We start from the raw sequence: 21,081 nt of genomic DNA on the forward strand, positions 1-21,081 counted from the left end.
GAACATCTAAATTGAAGTAGGACAGCAGAAAATTATCTTTATCTTTCTCTCTCCTTCCACCTTCCATTCCATCCCCATTCTCTCTTAAATTTTTAACAGATTGAGTGAATGACTTTAACAGAAAATCTAATGAGAAAGTCTCTTCAAAAGCACTGTTGGATTCCTCACTTCTTATTGCCGGTGCTTCCCGGAAGGACAGTACTTTGCTTTATGACCATGTATTGATCGCTAATATCTTTATTGAACCTTGTCTCTTCTTTGCCTCCTACAGGCAAAAGGTGAGAGTTAGATAATAGTATTAATTTTCCAGACATCTGCACACATTTTAATGGCCTTTTGAAGTTTGAAAATCGTTTCTCTGTGAGCCCACCACAGGGCTAAAATGCCATTAAGGTCTCAACTGCAACAATACATAATGATCATAGCTGAAGAGGTAGGCTTGTCAATGAAAATAAAACTCATTTATTTTAGTAGAGATTCAAATTAATAGAAGGTCCTTGCCAAGCCAGAGCCAATGCCTCTAGGTTCTAGAGGCAAATGGCAGGACACAGGATGGCTGAAATTCACCCATCCTTGTTCACATGTGTGGAAAATCAGGGCTGGGAAAGATTTCCATGTCACATGCAACATGATGTGGAGGGTTGGGGAACAGGCAAGTAATTGGGTTCATAAACATTTTGTAGCCATGGTTCATTTTTTAAGATCATAGAGGCCTGTGGTCCCCTTGTCAGAATAATGCTTTGAAATATACAAAATAAATGACATAGGATAATAAGGAAACAAATTATATTGAGGTACAGTTGCTAAAATATTAAAAAACACATGACATATTAATATATGTGCTTCATTTCTAGAATATGAAATAACAAGTTCAAATAGATTTTCAACAGCTGTAATGTGACATGAAGATGTCTGGTTTCTGTCAGTGACAAAGTCACCAGTTAATATATCACTGAAGTTTGATGCCTACCTTCCTGTCGGAAGGAGATGCTAAATTTTAGTTCAGGTTTCATGAAACTGAAGATGTGCATTCTTCCACCAAGCTCACAAATGCTGTGAATTCTATCCATGGACTCCTGGAGTTTCATATTAAGAAGCCCTGAGCATCTATATTTTCTACTTCCTGGGAACTGCATGTTTATGTAGCTACAAAGACAATTATTTGTATTATTCCTCCCAGAGGAATAAGTGCAGAGTAGACTTTCTAATATTATACTTTAGAAAATATTTGGATGACTGTGTTTCATATTTTATGTCACTCCTGGAGCATGTATCCCAAGTTTGATTCTGTGGAATTGGATTGAGTTCTCTGATGACAGCCATACTGCTTTTTTCTTGGCCATCTTACAACTAATAGCAGTGTGGAGCCAGAAGCACCTTGAAAGGTCTGTTTCTTACTCTTTATACAAGGCTACCTGGGCAGCTGTTGGGACCCTACCAGATACGATGACATTTTCACTAGCTCTACCCAGCTGGCCAAGGTAACCACATGGAGATACTTGCTTTACAATCTGACATCTGAAATTCTCTGAGAGTAAAGGAAAATTGGTTTCAAGGAGTCTTGTATACATTTTCCTTATGATTCAACATTGGTCCTCTCATGGAACATAATTTTAAGGGACAGTAACTTCAAGTTAACCTCTATATGAATGAAATTATCAGGGAAATGTTTAAAGTTTGAGAAAAGGAAGATTTAAAACGAGGGGAATGTGTTTTATTTCTTGTAGCATACTAGAGGAACCAATTTAGTCTGTCCCGTTTCATAAGGATAAAGAAGCATTTGATAGCAGCAGCCCCTGTGATAAAATGGTTATGGCAGCAGGGAGAAAGAATCTAATCAGAGAATTGATCTGTGGATTCCAATTCTGTAAGAGCCAACATCGATCAACATAAATGTCAATAGTGAGATCAGATTGAGAACTGCCTGATTCCTTCAGATGGTTCTAGGGGCTGATGGCAAATTCAAGAAGTAAATGTGAAAAGGAACTGAAAACTTTTACAATCACTCGATTGACCAGCAGCAGGCTACATGGTACTTTGGTGGTACAGGATAGGCTAAAATTAATTAGAGATTGTTCCACTGGGCATGGAACAACAGACTGGTTCCAAATAGGAAAAGGAGTACGTCAAGGCTGTATATTGTCACCCTGCTTATTTAACTTAATATGCAGAGTACATCTTGAGAAACACTGGACTGGATGAAGCACAAGCTGAATCAAGATTGCTGGGAGAAATATCAATAACCACAGATATGCAGATGACACCACCCTTATGGCAGAAAGTGAAGAAGAACTAAAGAGCCTCTGGATGAAAGTGAAAGAGGAGAGTGAAAAAGTTGGCTTAAAGCTCAACATTCAGAACACTAAGATCATGGCATCCAGCCCCATCACTTCATGGCAAATAGATGGGGAAACAGTGGCTGACTTTATTTTGGGGCACTCCAGAATCACTGCAGATGGTAACTGAAGCCATGAAATTAAAAGACACTCCTTGGAAGGAAAGTTATGACCAACCTAGACAGCATATTAAAAAGCAGAGACATTACTTTGTCAACAAAGGTCCATCTAGTCAAGCTATGGTTTTTCCAGTAGTCATATATGGATATAAGAGTTGGACTGTGAAGAAAGCTGAGTGCCAAATAATTGATGCTTTTGAACTGTGGTGTTGAAGAAGACTCTTGAGAGTCCCTTGGACAGCAAGGAGATCCAACCAGTCCATCCTAAAGGAAATCAGTCCTGGGTGTTCATTGGAAAGACTGATGTTGAAGCCGAAACTCCAGTACTTTGGCCACCTGATGCGAAGAGCTGATTCATGAGAAAAGACCCTGATGCTGGGAAAGATTGAGGTCAGGAGGAGAAGGGGACGACAGAGGTTGAGATGGTTGGATGGCATCACCAACTCAATGGACATGAGTTTGAGTGAACTCCGGGATTTGGTGATGGACAGGGAGGCCTGGCATGCTGCAGCCCATGGGGTCACAAAGAGTTGGACACGACTGAGCAACTGAACTGAATTGAACTGAAAGGATTTTCACATTGTGGATATGTAGTACCATGTGGTGGAATATAATAATGGTTGTTTTTGTAGCTGGTAATTTATACTTGGGCTTCTTTGATGGCTCAGAGTAAAGAATCCGCCTGCCAATTCAGGAGCCGTGGTTTGATCCCTGGGTTGGGAAGATCCCCTGGAGAAGGAAATGGCAACCCACTCCAGTATTCTTGCCTGGAAAATCCCATGGGTAGAGGAGCCTAGACCTATAGTCCATGGGGTTGCCAAAGAGTCGGACATGACTTAGCGACTAAACAGCAACAATTTATAGTTAGATATGGCAATTTAGAGAGGGAGCAGAAGAAACTTAGTGTGCTTATTTATTGTGCCTTTGGGAGGCCATGTCTAGAAAGTGCAGTGGCATAGGAAACTGTCAGTTCTCAGAAAGTTTTATGGGGTAGACTCCTGAAGTCATCATTTGCCATTTTGTATGCCTTTATTGATTGTGTGCCCACGGTTTTTGCTAAGAACATGTCCTCACCCCATGTCATGTTAGGGACCATGGACAGCAACAGAAGAAGCATCTGCAATGACTTTCAGGATCAAGAAAACCAGGGAGTGTTAAGGCATGTGGAGTTGCTAAGGAGTAGGACAGGGGTGTTAGGTGGGTGGGCAGAAAAAGAAGAATGTGAGTATAAAATATCTCTCTGCCCACTGCCACTTGGGGCCATCTTGCTGATTTGGCAGGAGATTCCTCTCAGATTTCCTGTCTAGGCAGGAGTTCCTTTCAGAGTATGGGTGGCCCTTCTGTGGGGGTAGGAAGGGGAATATGTGAAAATAGGCAGCAACTTTGAAGTCACCCTAACATTCTGATTATAAAGCAACTGTGACTCAGAATTGACAAAACTGACATTCATGGAATATTTACCTCTCTTTCCCTTGCTATTTGCATTTATTTGTACCTCTGTGGGGTACACTCTGTTGGCACTTCAGAACTTGGAGTCTTATGTTTCAAATGGTCGTTATTACTTTTGTGCTGCCAAAGTGGTGGTTCTTCAGTGAATGTGATCTCATGTTAGGAAGCTGTCTCATGACTACTATTGGTTTGCACTGACAGACAAGTGTCACTGCTTGAGGATAGGTGGGAAAATGCATGCTATTCTGTTAATAAAAATTATGTCAAAATTCAGGCTTCTCAGGTGGTGCTAGAGGTAAAGAATCCTCCTGCCAATACAGCAGACACAGGAGACGTGGGTTCAATCCCTGGGTCAGGAAGATCCCCTGAAGAAGGAAATGGAAACCCACTACAGTATTCTTACCTGTAAAATCCCATGGACAGAGGAGCCTGGTGGGCTACAGTCCATGGGGTTACAAAGAGTCGAACACAACTGAATGACTGAGCACGTGTTAAAATTCAAAATTCCACTCTTAACCCAGTAAGCCTTGTAAAGTTAACAAACTGTATCCTTGCTTGATTATGGGGTATCTTTCAGAGTTTAGTGATTATCATAGAAGATGATAGTCAGGGCCCACCTCATGGCTGTGAACCTGTGCAGTCACATAAGCCTTAGAAGGGCCCTGTGCTTGATTTCACCTTGTCCCAAATCATCTTGAAATCTTACTATGTTTTTCGCAAATGGACCACTGCACTGGGTTCCGTAAGTTATGTCACTGATCCTGAAAATAGCTAACGTTTACTGAGTAATATGTCCCAAGCACCTGAATGAATGGAGTCTCTATCTTAACCTTATAAATTCTGAAATTTCTTCTCTTGAACATCCAATCTTCAATAAACTCCTATGCATTAATATCACCATCTGACACAATGACGATACTTTTGTACATTCAAATTAGAGGGTTTCTTATTTCATTAGTTTTCAAACAATGGAAAAGTATCAATATCTATGAAAAAAGCTACACCATCCCACACAAAATAGCTGAACAAGAAAGTAAAGATTTATATTGAAAAAAATTATTTGAAGCCCCTGAAATTATGAACATTGGGCATTTGAGGAGAAATATTTGTGGTCCCCAACTCATAATCTGAGAAGAAATTTGTTGTCTTTAAAATTAGCTGATTAGTAACAAGTGTTCAAAATGGATCTCGAATTCTAAATAATAATTTTTGGCAATTTGGATTTTCCTGTAGTTTCACAAGTTAGTCTAAGGAATAGTTTCTTGTCTCTATAGTGCCTTGTAATATTTGTAGATCTATAACCAATTTCTTTGTAATAGTTATTTATAAATCAGTAACCAGAACTCATTTTTTGTATTCTCTGAGATTGAAAATGTTGCATATGTTATCAAATGAAAGGAAACTCAGAGGAAGGTTAGTTTGCATCTTTTAAGAAAGTTCCCATCAAGGCAAATTTATGAAAATTAATAAATCTGTAGTGATTTGAGAACAGAATAATTTTAGGATTATGGTAACTGGTGATTATCTTAGAAGAAAATGGAGAGATTATCTTATTTGTGTTCATGCATCAAATATCCATTTAATACTTTACAATTCCCACTCTAAAAGATTAGGAATTTCTCTTTTCACCTTCTTTCTCAGTGCCTGGTTCACAAATTCATAGTGTTTACCTAACATGCTTGATGAGAGTAAAGTGTTCTGTGCTTTCAAATCTGAAGCAAAAACAATGGAAGCATTGTTTTATGTCTCATGCAGGATATGCCTTTTTGATGCAGTTGTAAACCCCCTAAAATGTCATACAGATGTTTGTAATGTCATATCAGGTACTTTTCTTTTGGATGTTATAGCTGAGTCTGTAGTCAACTTATTGGAGGATTTGCTGGGGAAACCAAGAAACAATTTTGATGTCATTTCTATCTCAGATTTTGTTTTTAACAGCTTCTCCTAATTTTCTTGAAGTACATACACACACACAAAATTGAAATTTAAATAGAGAATATATTTAACAAACTAACAGAAAAATAAAAATAAATCCACTTGACTTGATAAATCCTATGTAATAGCTGGAAACTGCCATTTGCCAAGAAATAATTTAGCTCAGTAAAATGTATTTTACAGCTAATCCTTTAATGTCTGTTTTACATATTACCCTTCCCACTGTTAATATTGAACAATATTGTAAGCTAGTAATTTTATGTGCTATATTTCAAATTGCTATTAGGAAGCCACATAAATAACAATTTTCAACTGCTTGCTTATAATACCGTGAGGCATTTCTTACCTTGGGGTAGAGTAACAGTGGATTTAAAAAAAAAAAAAAAAAAAACTGCTGTGGGGATGTAGCTCCAGGGAAATTCTGTCTCAGATATGTAGCTGCTGCTGCTAAGTCACTTCAGTCGTGTCCGACTCTGTGCGACCCCATAGATGGCAGCCCACCAGGCTCCGCCGTCCCTGGGATGCTCCAGGCAAGATCACTGAAGTGGGTTGCCATTTCCTTCTCCAATGCATGAAAGTGAAATGTGAAAGTGAAGTTGCTCAGTCGTGTCCGACTCTTAGCGACCCCATGGACTGCAGCCTACCAGACTTCTCTGTCCATGGGATTTTCCAGGCAAGAGTACTGGAGTGGGGTGCCATTACAAAGCCTATAAGGCCAAATAAAGTCATGAGTCTGAGACCCTGATAATCCACAACTGAGTATTAACTCCAAAGGTGCTGAGACTACGGGCCTTCGCTGAACATTCAGCCAGAAACTGCCTTACTTGATATGTCTTCACAAATGTTATAAACTGAATGGGACTCCAGCAATTTGTCCCATTAGAGTCAGGGCATCAAGCTATAAAATGCAGAGGAGGGCTCATCACAGAAGTCGTCTTCATCCACTCTGATCTGTGTCTTACCCCAGCCCCCCTGCAGGGAAATATTGTGAGAGTGACTCTTGCTGCCTGTGAAGGTCCCAATGGTTATGTAATCTCCAAAACTATGCATTTCATTTGTTCTCATTTTTCCTTTAATAATGTAAGGCAGCACCCATCTGATAAATAATTCCTCATGATTGGTTTTTTTTTTTTTTTTTTTTTTTTGGTTCTTCCAAACACTGACAAGACATTTTCCTTTTCTAGAAGAGTCTTTTCTATGGTCAAGCAATAATTGTTTCATGTTAATATCCCCTGATAGTGATTGCAAGAACAGAGCAGGGCCCAGGTCTGGTTTCCTGCTGGCAGCCTGGATGCTGCATGGACTATTTTGGCATCATAGGAGGAGTCACTCTGGGTCTTCAGGATTAGTGCCTAGAGGTCTCTGGAGCACGGGCAGCTCTTAGGACTGCCCTAGCATGCAGCGTGAGTGAGGATCCTGGGTGAAACTCCTAGGCAGCCCTTTTAGGAAGAAGCTTGATGAGAAGGGTAGAAGCTGTCTGTGCCTTCTGTGTCCACATTTCCTCTGGACCCTTCTAGTGTCTTCTTCTAGGCCTTGTTTACATGGACAGGGGTCATGGAGGTCAGCAGCCATATTCAGCATTAGGGAAAAATGTGTGGTGGGCAAAGGAAGAGGAGAGAAAGCATGTGTTTCATAGAGAGTGACGGGTTCAAATCCCGGCTCCACTACTTGCTCACCTACCACAGGTGCCTCGTTACTGAGATGTCCCTCTCACCGTGCTCCTCCTCAAGTTTGCCTCTGTGGTCTTGCTGAGCTGAATGCAGGAATATGTCACTCTCCCTCATCTCTGGACCAAATTTTGTGTAGGTGTTGCCCAAAAGTCCTTTTTTTTCTGTCTTGGCTTCTCCTGAGTCATCATTTCTTGTTCATAAAATCTCAACTTAGCTATTTCTTCCTGGGAGCAGCCCTCCTAGAGCCCTTGCTGAGGCTCCCATGGCACGAGACACTGAGGGCAGTGGCTTGTCCCACAAGCACCCTGTTCCAGAGGCTGCATTTGTTCACGATCGTACCCTGAGGGAGAGAGCATGGTAGCAAAAGACGTCATGAGGGACCCGGAAGTCTCTTTCCAGGTTCAAATCCCGGATCTGATCTGTTCTTTAACTCCTGTTGTTCCTCAGTTTATTCATCTGAAAAGTGGAACTCATGGATTCTCCCTTGTTAGATAATCCTAGGATTAAATAAGGAAAAAATAGCATCTTGACTTTTATTTTGCCTTAGCGAGACATGTAGCGAGCACTCTATAAATCCTTGCTATTTTTTCCTTAGGTTTACTTTTTAGTTAGCTCCAAATATTTATATACAAATTGTGTTTTCCTGAAAAGAATGTAGAGACCTAAGAAGGAAACATCACCAATACCAAAAATATTATCAATAATAATATTAATAATCATAAAGAAAGTATTTTTAATAAATTAATAATTAATGTTTCAGTATAGTAAGTGAAGCTGTGACATTGTACTTAGAGTTATTTCTGTTTTTTAATTCTGTGTAATTGTCTTGTCTAATTAATTTAAATAGTTATTTTAATAAGTCATTTCCACAAAACTATCATTAACCAGATTTAATTGTAGAATTAAGAGTCTGAACTCTGCAGTCAAACTGCCTAGGATTTAAGTATGATTTATATGACCTTAGAAAATAATTTTAGCTCTGAACCACCATTTCTTCACCTGTAAATGGGGATAAGTATAGTCTTTACTGTGAATTGCAATAAGGATTTACAATGATAAAATTTGTGAAAATAGATACTTAGTGCTAAAAAAAGCTCAATCAGTTGTCACAGCTATAGTTACTGTTGTTATATATACTTCTTTTTTAGTTATTATCTGCCTCTAAGAATAGATCTTGGCAAGAAAATTCCCAAGACAACAGTATTCACTTAATGGGAATAGCGTAAATTAAGGGCTTAGAATTTAGACAGAAATAAGTAACTCATGACACAAGTTTGAGTAAATTCCGGGAGTTGGTGATGGACAGGGAGGCCTGGCGTGCTGCAGTCCATGGGGTCGCAAAGAGTCGGACACGACTGAGCAAATGAACTGAACTGAACTGAAGCAACTCATCCTGCAGAAGATACCTACGAGGCTGTTTCCTTACTTGAGGGGATAAGCGAACAGAATAGGCTCGAGTTTGAACTCAATAGTAAGGCAGACCTGGGAGACAATCCTGCTTCTGCCGCTTACTGGAGTATATCCTTGTGACTCTGGATACCGTCCTTAGCTTTGGTTGTTTGAGTTCTTCATCCTTAAAAATTAAAAACTTACCTTTTTCTGTACAGCAGTGTGAGGATTCATGAGATAAGATCTGGAACGGACTTCACTCAGCATCCCTTTCCCTCACAGGGCAGGAGGTGAATCGTTTCTTCTTAATAAACAGAGTATTGGACTCTAGTGACCATCGGTGCAGTTTCTATTAAGTCTGGCAAAAATAGAAGGTCAAGTTGTTTTTCTCCCTAATCTCTTTAGTTCTGTGAAATCAGAGGAAAAAATTTTCCCCTCACATGTAAAAGTCAAAAAGCTTCAGAAATCCAGGAGATTTTTCAAAAATAAAGCTTGATTAAAAATGTAAAATGCAGTGTAGATAATTTTACAAAACAGCAGGGGCAATTGCAAAGCACTTATTAAAAGTACCTGTTAAAGTAATTAGTGATAAAAATGGAAATTTCAAGGCACTTCTGTATTTCTTAGATCCCAGAATAGGCTCAGACTGTGCTAAATCACTTCCTCTCTCGGATCAGAGTCACAGAAAAAGACAAAAGTGAAGCTTCAGAGAGTTTTAGGGTTGGGAGGCAGGTGTGAACCACTGTTAGGAACTGGCTCTTCCCAGGTCTGAGTGCTCTGATCCCGTCACTCATCCTGCATCCTGTTTCCGAACGTCTGTCACTTGGCTGTTACATATTAAATACTTATGATTCCTTCTTGTTTGTTTTATGTAAAGAGACCAAGCGATTTGTGAGCTTGACAGGGAGATGTAAGCACCTGTGGCCTAAACCTTTTTTGCACAGAATATTATCTTATTTATAGGGCTTCCCAGGTGGCGCTACTGATAAAGAATCCAGCAGCCAATGCAGGAGACGCAAGAGATGTGGATTAGATCCCTGGGTCTAAACGGCTATCCACCCCAGTATTCTTGCCTAGAAATTTCCACAGACAGAGGAGCCTGGTGGGCTACAGTCCCTGGGGTCACACAGAGTTGGGATGCAATTGAGCAACTGAGCATAGCCCACAGCGCAACATCACGTATTTAACCGTGTTGCCACACTGACCCCTACTCTCACCTCCACTTCTGCCTCTGTCTTACTCTTCCTGCATCTCTCTTGTATATCCTACCTTAAAAATGCTTCTGTGTTTTTTTTTTTCTCATCTGTGTGTCCAGGCTCCTCATTCACATTATAGATTACACTAATGAGCTTCTTTAAGTCTGTTCATGGTTCATAGTTAGGACTCTCACATAGTAGATGCTTCGTAAATGCTTCTTGTTGAACTAATTAGAGTGGAGACTCCTCAGGGCAAGGTTTGCTGTTTACATTCTTATCCATGTCTCATTTGTCCTCTCCCAGCAGGACCTCAGGGCACTCTTCATGGAATTTCAGGAGAAGGCAATGGCAACCCACTCCAGTACTCTTGCCTGGGAAATCCCATGGATGGAGGAGCCTGGTAGGCTGCAGTCCATGGGGTCGCTAGGAGTTGGACATGACTGAGCAACTTCACTTTCACTTTTCACTTTCATGCATTGGAGAAGGAAATGGCAACCCACTCCAGTGTTCTTGCCTAGAGAATTCCAGGGACGGGGGAGCCTGGTGGGCTGCCATCTCTGGGGTCGCACAGAGTTGGAAATGACTGAAGCAACTTAGCAGTCATCAGTCTAAGCTGAAGAAGCCCCATGTAAACTTACTAGTCACCAAACAAAATGCTCCCTAAGGCAGCCACTGGGTAATTAGGTTGTCATGGTAGCAGGGACCCTTGAAGAAGGTTTTGAATATAGCTTTGAAATAATTGTTTCAAAACATTTTATAACCTTGGATCCCAGAGAAGTAGAAAAGAGGATGTAGAACCATGTCATTTGCAGAAGCACCATCCAGAGTGAAACAGAATGCACTCAGGGCACAGAAAAATGGTTATGTGAGGAAAATCTGAAAGTTGTCATGGAAAATAATAATTGCAGCAAGGACTGTTGTAGATGTCTAAAAAAAAATAGCTATAAAAATTTTAGACTCTGAAGTGAGATCAAATTTTGATGGACATATTTTTTAAAGGACCTTTAAGAGAATATTCAAAAGGTATGCTCTGGCATTGGCAGGATGACTGAATGCAAATAGTTAGAATGTTTTATCTTTGTATCCCCAAATGGAAATAATGACATAAGTAATTAAACATTAGCTTTTATCTAAAAACATTTGTCCTAGGCTCAAATTTTTGTGAATCTAAGAAAGGACCATATAATACTCAGTTATGTAATACACAGTTATATAATATTCAGTTTTATGATAAATTCTTAATGGAATGGAATGAAACCTGTGAAATGTGAACCAAGTGTCTGCCACAATATCTCTTGATGGGATTTGGAAGGGCTGATGAAAAATTACATTTCTGAGTGTGGCAAAATATAAGTAAAAATGTAAATCTAGTGTGTAAGATAAAACTTGGGGTTTTTGACTGGTCATTTGATGAGTAAAGCTTCCAGAGAAAATTATCTTTATCAGGCTTCAAGTCATTTTAGGAGATTTCCTTGAACCTCCTTTCAGCCTTGTGCATATGTGTGAAAATCACTTTATTACTCAACAGAAGGAACAAGGCTTTTCACTTGGTGATGTCTAATTCAAGCCATATTTAGAACAAGTCTCTTAAACATATACCAAATCCACCACACATGTTTTCCACCCCTTTAACAGTGGATAGCCAAGGTTTAACTTTCATCACAGGACAAGTATGGAATTGGCAAAATCTGAAGATGCTCAGAGGATTTCATAATTACACACTCCAAACTTGCTTCCCTTGTGTTGGGATTAAAGGAGATGAAACACACCACCTGGGACCAGCCTAGGGCTGAGTTGAGGGAGCAGGAATAGGGCCCTAGGAAGCTCCCTGGAAGTTGTGAGCTGAGATCAGCTCTCCAAGGTGGAAACAGGACAATTTGAAAACAAAGCCACAGCTGAAGAAGCAGTAAGTTCCTCATCCAAGAAATCAGCCTAAGATTCAGGCCATTATGAGACAGGAAGGAAGGTGGCAGGGTACAGCCATTAAAAGAATTACACAACCATTAAGAACAGGATATGATTTTAAAAACACACACAGAGCAAATAAATAAATAAACAAACAACAGCAAAACAGAACTTACTAGGCCCAAGATGGTGGAAGATTTTACTTCTAGTTGACCTTAAGCCTTATCAGGCTCATTAGGCTCTAGTAGACCATTCAGTTCAGTTCAGTTCTGTCGCTCAGTCGTGTCCCAACTCCATGGACTGCAGTATGCCAGGCTTCCCTGTCCATCACCAACTCCCAGAGCTTATTCAGATTCATGTCCATTGAGTTGTTGATGCCATCCAACCATCTTATCCTCTGTCATCCCCTTCTCCTCCTGCCTTCAATCTTTCCCAGCATCAGGGTCTTTTCCAGTGAGTCAGTTCTTCGCATCAGGTGGCCAAAGTATTGGAGTTTCAGCTTTAGCATCAGTCCTTCCAATGAATATTCAGGACTGATTTCCTTTAGGATGGAATTGTTGAATCTTCTTGCAGTCAAAGGAACTCTCAAGAGTCTTCTCCAGCACCACAGTTCAAAAGCATCAATTCTTTGGTGCTCAGCTTTCTTTATAGTCCAACTCTCACATCCATACATGACCACTGGAAAAACCATAGCCTTGACTAGACGGACCTTTGTTGGCAAAGGAATGTCCCTGCTTTTTAATATGTTGTCTTGGTTGGTCATAACTTTTCTTCCAAGGAGCAAGCATCTTTTAATTTCATGGCTGCAGTCACCACCTGCAGTGACTTTGGAGCCCCCAAAATAAAGTCTGTCACTATTTCCATTATTTCCCTATCTATTTGCCATGAAGTGATGGGACCTGATGTCATCATCTTAGTTTTCAGAATGTGGAGTTTTAAGTCAACTTTTTTACTTTCCTCTTTCACTTTCATCAAGAGGATCTTTAGTTCTTCTCTTTCTGCTGTAAGGGTGGTGTCATCTGCATATCTGAGGTTATTGGTATTTCTCCCAGCAATCTTGATTCCAGCTTGTGCTTCATCCAGCCCAGCAATTCTCATGATGTACATGAGACATGGGACAGTTCTGAGGCTGACCATATAAACCAAAAAGTGAGTAACATCCCAATTCTTGGAAATTCCACTCCTTTCCCAAAATAGTTGTAATAATCCTCCTACTCTTTAGCCTGTGAAATTACCCAGCTCGTGAAAACTAACCACCCTATATTTCGGTGCAATCTCTTGTCTTCTGAGACAGCCCACACTCTGTTTTTGGAATATATATCTCTCTAAATAAACCTGGTTTCACTTTACTATGACTCGTTCTTGAATTCTTTCCTGCATGAAGCCAAGGACCCTCACTTGGCAGCTGTCCCAGGGGCTCACACAATACTTGAGACATGACTGTCCTCTGGTGTTCCACTTTTCCTACAACAAATAGATCTGTGAGTGAGCATTCTTGTATGCTCAGTCACTTCAGTCATGTCCAGCTCTTTGCAACTGTATGGACTCTAGCCCACCAGGCTCCTATGTCCATGGGATTTTCTAGGCAAGAATACTGGAGTGAATTGCCATGCTCTCCTTCAGGGGATCTTCCCAACCCAGGGATCAAACCTGAGTCTCCTGCACTGCAGATAGATTCTTGACCACTGAGCCATCGGAGAAGCCTGACTTAATGCCAAGTACAAATAAGCAACCAACTCACAAGATAGTAGGAGCAGCAGTGCTCCAAAAGGGAGTGAGCAGGAGCAGATGAGCATAAGCTCTGACACAAGAAGTGACCAGGGGCAGCTGCTGGTATTGTGTCTCTTGGAGAGGGTGCTGAATGACCAAAGATACCAATGGCGAGTGGGCAAATCCCAAGAAATTATTCTGCTACTGCTAAGTCACTGCAGTCGTCTCCGACTCTGTGTGACCCCATAGACGTCAGCCCACGAGGCTCCCCCGTCCCTGGGATTCTCCAAGCAAGAACACTGGCGTGGGTTGCCATTTCCTTCTCCAATGCAGGAAAGTGAAAAGTGAGAGTGAAGTCACTCAGTCGTGTCCGACTCAGCAACCCCATGGACTGCAGCCCACCAGGCTCCTCCGTCCATGGGATTTTCCATGCAAGAGTACTGGAGTGGGTTGCCATTGCCTTCTCCAAGAAATTCTTCTACTCCTCCTCTAAATATCCTGCTATGAAATTTTTGGAAAGTAGAAAAATACCTTCTAATGTTGGTAGAGTGGTTTAGAAATAGATAATAGAATTCAGGAAAATATAGTCAGTAAAGAAGCTTTAGCTCTGGATCATTTGGCAATAGCAGACCTCACTTCATAAATAAAACAGGAATTCAAGAATTGTGGGCAGAGGAGCCATCTCCTTTGAGAGACCTTTTCCACAAGGAGAGAAAGAACTCTAGAGAATATAAAACAGGACAGGGTAGAATTCAGGATATCACTACTAGAGCATTTACCAAGGCTGAGTAAATCAAGAGAATTGAAGCAGATCAGATTAAAAACACAAATTCACATCTACCTTTTGTTGCTGAACCTAAATTACTCATGGTGGGAGAGTCCATTAATCAGATATATACCATATTCACTCTCATAATTTTCTTTTTATAGGTATTTGGTTTTCTTAGTTGAAAGGGAGAATAATTATATGGATGATTATGGTACCAGATTAATTCTCTTACCAAATCTGAATAAAGATAAGGGAACAATGGTTAAATGATCTGTTTTGTATGTTCCTCTTTACATCTGACATCTTGAAGTGAAAAAAAGAAATCACATGTTCCTTTTCGAACTTCAGGGAGTACATCAGTAATTACAAAAGCTGCTCAGAACCCTATTTTGCTTGGTTTTTCCTGCATGGTTTCCCATGTTACTCATATTTCTTAGAAAATGTACTTTTTAACCTCACCTTGTAGCACTGAATAAGGACTCATTGTTTCCCTAGCCTCAGCAATCACTGCATTCCAGTTGAGACATCATCTCAGTACTGAGCAAAAACCCACAGGTAGAATTCTGTTAAATGCCACAAGCCATCACTAAGCATCTGAAGATCTGCAGCTCAATGACTGAGAAGAGACAGAAAATGGCAAAGTGGCCCTCCAGCCCTGTTCTGAAAGGCCGCATGAACATCATTCCCAGTCTGCTGCCTTTATTAGCTGGAGAGCTGTGGAGCCAGCCTTAGTACCGTGAAGGGGCCACTCCACCTCCATCCTGCCGGATAATGGACAGCTGGCCTTGAGTGCAGCCTTTCTCAGCCTTGAGTTACACATTCAAAACTGTAAAATAGAAAATACAGCTGACTGACTGAAGGCAGAGTAACCCACCAAAAAATCATTAACGTGGCATGTATTTCTGACCCTGGCTGCTCTGGCATTCCCAGGTCCCCAAAGCTGACCTTGGTCTCTTCACTCTGGTGTGAGCGTGCACTCTGACTGTGGACTGAGCCGCACCACCGCTGGTCTCACAGATCCTAACCCCTCCCGCTGCATAGTGACACGAAGTAGCCTCTTCTCCATGAAGCTGAAAATCTATATATATATATATATACACACACACACACATACCTGTGTGAATATGTATTTCTGACTTTGAGTTCCCTGTGTATACATTTTACCTACTTTTCCCAGAGATCTGAATTGTGGCCAGATAATATCACAGTCCCAGTTTGAATAGTGATAATCTCTCTCCTCCTTTGATGATTTATTTTATATATATATATATATATATATAAACCTTTCATAAAAATTCTTATTATAAGAAGTATAACACCTGTGGGCTGGTGAGCTTTTGTGGTAATTTAACCATGAAGAATGTGTCTATTTGAAAGGATGATCTTTACCTATCATTTTCTTACCTACAGCCTTAACACAGAAGTAGATTTTATTTTCATCTAAGTCAATTTTTATTTTCCCTACCTATGTGGAAACTATAACAGTAAATGATTCATTTGTATCTTAACATTTAAGAAATTACCAACTATCAGTTATGACAGTTAATTGATATAAGACTATAAATTTCACCATGCTGTCTTATTTATTATCCTTTCTGACTATGCCTGCACCTTTCCCTACCTGAGAGGTAGGTTAAGTAGCTTCTTCCATCCCTTTGTGGCTGGCAAGTAATCTGAGACAAAAAGATTCAGTTACATCCCCAGATCTGGTAAAACCTGTACCTTAGAATACAACTCAAGTCCCCTTGCTCTAGGATCTTTCCCCTCTCCCTCATGACTCTCCATATTTCAGTGGAGAAAACGGACTATGCCCAGTTGCTTAGTCCAACTCTTCATGACCCCAGGGACTGCAGCCCGCCAGGCTCCTCTGTCCATGGGATTTTACAGGCAAGTATACTGAAGTGGGTTGCCATTTTCTCCTCCAGAGGACCCTCCCAACACAGAAATCGAACCTCCATCTCCTGCATTGGCAGGCAGATTCTTTACCACTGAGCCACCTGGGAAACCTGACCACTTGGATAAAAATAAAATAAAATATAACATCATTTAGGACGATGAGTTTATATATACACATACTCATGCTGAACGCAAAATGATGGCGTCATGTATCTGGTAAAAAGGAATGAAATATAACCATTAACCAAATAAGAAGTCAGATATCTAATCTATAAGGACTCTTCCCCCAAATCACATGATATACCACTCAAAATCATCATTTCTTTTGTTGAATGCCATTTCCCATAACTTCTTGGACTCTTTGCATAATGATAAATGTGTTCTTAAGTCAGAATGTTATCATTTTTTTGGCACTCTCTCAGTCCTTAAAACCCAGATTTGGGTGGAGAAAATATAGATAGCTCCTTCTTTATGGGCTGTAAGAAGCCTCAGGCAGTTACTTACTGAGTATTCACATTGTGACAAGTCTTGAGTCTTAAAGGATCTTTGGTCCCAGGGAACTCATGCTCTAGAGAATGCTTGAGATAAGCATTATAGAAATTGTGCAGAAACAACATCCTGGTGCTACTTACCTATGTCTTAACTTTCTTGGAGAAACTATCATTTTCAAAATAATGAACAACCAGTTATTTATGTCATTTTTGGTGAAAAAACTCCACAAACACAGGTTGAGAGAAGCAAAAGTATAAGTCTGAAGTAAATGGTTTGAGGCTCCACTGATAAGAAGGAGAACTGACCCATAGCAGGAAAAAAAAAAAAGAAAATGCCTTTATTCTTGCAATTGGATGCAGCACAGCCCTACCACCATGCTCATCCTGAGAGCTGAATGGAATTTGTTGTGACTAACTAACCAAGCTCAGCAATAAAGAATCCACCTGTAATGCAGGAGACATAGGTTTGAACCCTGGGTCAGGAAGATCTCCTGGAGAAGGAAATGGCAGCCCATTTTTGTATTCTTGCCTCGGAAATCCCATGAACAAAGGAGACTTATGGGCTATATTCTGTGGGATCGCAAGTGTTGGACATGACTAGCAACCGAACCACCACGAACCTCCCAACTAACCACGTATGGAGGGCTTTCACACGAGTTGAACCTGAAGAAAGTCAAATGGGAAACAGAGTAAAACAGGCCTCATTTTAGAGGCATTTACGTCCTTGCTGACAACATGATGGATCTGCTGGGACAACGTGACTGTCCGGCAACCCCTGCACGCTAAGATGATCCTAGCAGGAATTAATGGCAGAGAATCAGTCATTTCCCAGATCAACATCAGCATGCAGCAAGGCCTTTCCTGGGAGACAAAGGAATAGAAAAACTTTTCAGAGGTGAGGGAGCCATCTCAGTCACATTATTTACTTACTCAATTCGATTTTTTAGTGTCTGAAGTCACAAAAGTTGTAACCAAGACAAACCAGGCTGCAAGTACCATTTTAAAAATGTCATCAGCCTAGCAGAAACATGAGACATAAATCACAAGTTTTATTGTATTTGCAATTAAACAGATCAAATTTAATGTCCACAGAAAAGCCTTAGTAATTAGGATAAAGATTAATATAGTGAAATGTCCCTGGTTTAGGAGGCCACCCAAGCAAAACTGAAATAAAGAATTGAGTATATAATCGAATAGCATGTGAATATTAATGCATGAAACCCTCCAAGTCCCCAGATCCCTGATGCAATTATTTTCTATTCACATTAATTGTTCCTAACAGATGACTTTAATGACTTTGAGTTGAAATGTGTGCAAGGGAAGATTTCACAAGATCAATGCTGTTTAGAAATAAGGTCATTTTTATAATTATTTGCTCAAATTTTAACCACTGCTCAACATAATAAGGTTAACATGGTGAGTGTTTCATAATGTGAACATCAAAAGTTAATTTTCATGCTGGCTAATAAGTGTATTGGGGTATTCACATTTTTCTTCCTATTTCTTTTTCCTTACTACTTTTTTTCCAACACATATTGACAGACTGTGAAAGTGTGATTATTGTTTATAAGCTGTAATTTGCACATGTGTATATATAGAACACTAATAAACTCAGATAAACATTTTTTGGGTTAGGATATGTGTTATCTAATCTAGAAATGTCAACTCTTTTGAGATTTACCTGTTTGAGGCAGGATTTTGAAACAAACAATTAAATCAACACTGTTCAAAGTTTCTGCCTGTTTTTACCCAGAAACTTCACTCACGCATCTTAGATCTTTCATCCGGGGATTTACTCTCAGATGTGGAAGGAAGCCAGAGTCTGACGCACTCAGGAACTGATGTTGAAATGCATGTGAGTTTCCCTGTGGCCTTCAGAACACCTGTTCAGGTGGTTATTTTCCTCCATCAAATCTGATGTCACAAGTGAACCATAAAACACACCCTTGAAGCGTTGTCAGGCAGATAAAAATACTTTCCTTTCTTGTGTTCTCTGCAATTCAGCATCATATCCCCCAGCTGATAGAGTAAGTAGAAAATGTCACTCTCAGCAAAAACATTATAAATCTTGCCTTGTCCCCAAGATACCTTTTTTGGGTATTGATTATATCTCAAAGTCACAGAGAAATGGTCAAGGAGCTTTTTATTAAAGCCCATGTCCCATATTACTCATCTTACTTTTATGATATATTATGTATGAACTTTTAAAAATTCATGGGCTGTACTTTTTTTTCTTTAGCTAGGGTTAGCTTTGTGCTTATTTTGCAAAACTTTAACCAGCGTGGTTTTTTAACTCTCATTGACATAAAAAAAAAAAAAAAAAGATAGCTTGAAAAATACAAGAGTCAAATATATAATGAAAAATGTTAGTCTTAAAACAATGACTGATGGACATTTGTGGATAACTGGCCTTTTAGTTTACTGTATAAATTTATAAGTATAGGTAGAGAGTCTATATCAAAAGTGAATATTCTCAAGTTAGGTTGGAATTGCATGTCAGTGGAGTAATACCCTAATGCCATCCAATATAAAAGATGGCCTTAAGATCAGGAATTTTTTAAGTTGCAAATTTTAATCCAAGAAATTCTTGCCTTCATTCTCTGTCTCTCTCCTTTTTTTAAAACTAAAATTGTGGATTTTGTATTGCATTTCACAAAATAAGTATGTTAAAGCACATGAGTGCTTCAAGGTGGTAATCTAAAATACACTATGGGAAAAAAACACTTTGAATAGTGCAAACAGTGTACTTTGTCAATTCAGTCAACATAATTAGGGTAATGTTGCAATGGAGACCAACATACATCTTTAGGCAAACAAGAATTTTATTAATAATAACTATCTATTACAACTCTTCTCAGGAGGATGCTTGGCAGTCTGTATATGTCCAGGAGTTCTGCTTATTGTCAAGGGCCTTACTTAGGGCTATAGCATAGTGGCTGGGACCTGGGCCTGACATCAGAACTTTGTATTGACTGGGTGACCTTGGACAAGATTTTAAAGCTTCAGTTCAACAGTGCCTCAGGTTCCCCATCTGGAAAATGAGAAGAATGATATTTCTGTTCTATTTCTGAGAGTCGTCGTGAGGATTAAATGAGATAACATATGACATGTACATAACACAGTACCTGCTGAGAATTTGGGGCCATAGTGAGATCTCTGCTGCTCTGGCTGTCTTCTATTCTAAAATATGTGGCCCCATGTCACAGCCTCAGAAGAACATGGCAGAGATGGAGAATGAGAGCTGAGATAAGTACCTGCTAGTGTGCCTGTCCAGGTCACATCAGTGATCCCCAGAAACAAAGTACACCCACTTTTGACTTTCTCATCACAGATCATATATGATGGCATGTTAAAGGTAATACAGAGTCCCTTAGGGAGGCTGTAAAGTACAATTTTGTTGAAGAGCCAAGACACACACATACTAAAAAAAAAACTTTTTAGTAATAGTAGCAAAACCTAAAAGTTACTAAACTTTATTGTTACTAATAATCACTTAGTGTCATTAAGCATGAGGGCCTGCATGCTAAGTGGCTTCAGTCATGTCTGACTCTGTGCGACTCTATGGACTGTAGCCTGCCAGGCTCCTCTGTCAATGGGATTCTCCAGGCAAGAATACTGAAGTGGGTTGCCATGTCCTCCTCCAGGAGATCTTCCCAGCCCAGGAATCGAACCCAAGTCTCGTACATCTCCTGCACTGGTAGGCGGGTTCTTTACTACTAGCACCACCTGGGAAGCATACAATTACTGATTGCCAGAGGCCCATCACTCTTCACATTGATCTTATATGATTGGAGCTTTCATTATCTCCGGTTAGAAAAAAGGAAACTAAAGTGTGGAAGAATTAAGTAATTTTCCCCAAATCAAAGAGTTAACCAGTGAGAGAGCCAGGATTTAAACCTTATAAATGACCTTATAAATGAGCAGATAATCCTGATGATAATCATGTGCTAATGAGGGAAGAAACCTCAGGAGAAAGGAGCTCACTTTCAGTCATGATGTCAGAGATTCTGAGTCCCTTCTTAAATTCCAACATCAATTGTCCAAGGTCAGGAAAGGTGGGAGAATTTCCCAGTAGAGAGGACTAGCCCCTTCGTCTTCTTGTCAAGGAATTACTCTGTAATCAGCCCACTATACACACCCTCTCTCCAGTACTCTGCTCCCAGGGAGGGCTCAGACCCCTGCCTTCATCCTGCTCAGCACAGCCCAGGTCAGACTG

General features: G+C 40.1%; 1 protein-coding gene across 28 annotated transcripts in view; it reads left to right on the forward strand.

Moving 5' to 3' along the window:
* Positions 1 to 21,081, forward strand: part of NCKAP5 (NCK associated protein 5) — a 1,093,872-nt gene that overhangs the window by 919,933 nt on the left and 152,858 nt on the right. For 23 of the 28 annotated variants that reach the window (XR_008711991.1, XR_008711992.1, XR_008711990.1 and 20 more), the window contains one exon: positions 18,619 to 18,720. The exons of the other annotated variants lie outside the window; for them this stretch is intronic. Coding sequence is in view for 20 of the 23 variants with exons in the window: in XM_055572827.1 (XP_055428802.1) it covers positions 18,619 to 18,720 (102 nt within the window). In the remaining 3 variants the exon portion in view is untranslated. The remainder of the gene's footprint in view (positions 1 to 18,618; positions 18,721 to 21,081) is intronic. 28 annotated transcript variants of the gene reach the window in all.

Source organism: Bubalus kerabau, chromosome 3 (assembly GCF_029407905.1).
Source record: "Bubalus kerabau isolate K-KA32 ecotype Philippines breed swamp buffalo chromosome 3, PCC_UOA_SB_1v2, whole genome shotgun sequence".
NCBI classification, from domain to species: domain Eukaryota; kingdom Metazoa; phylum Chordata; class Mammalia; order Artiodactyla; family Bovidae; genus Bubalus; species Bubalus kerabau.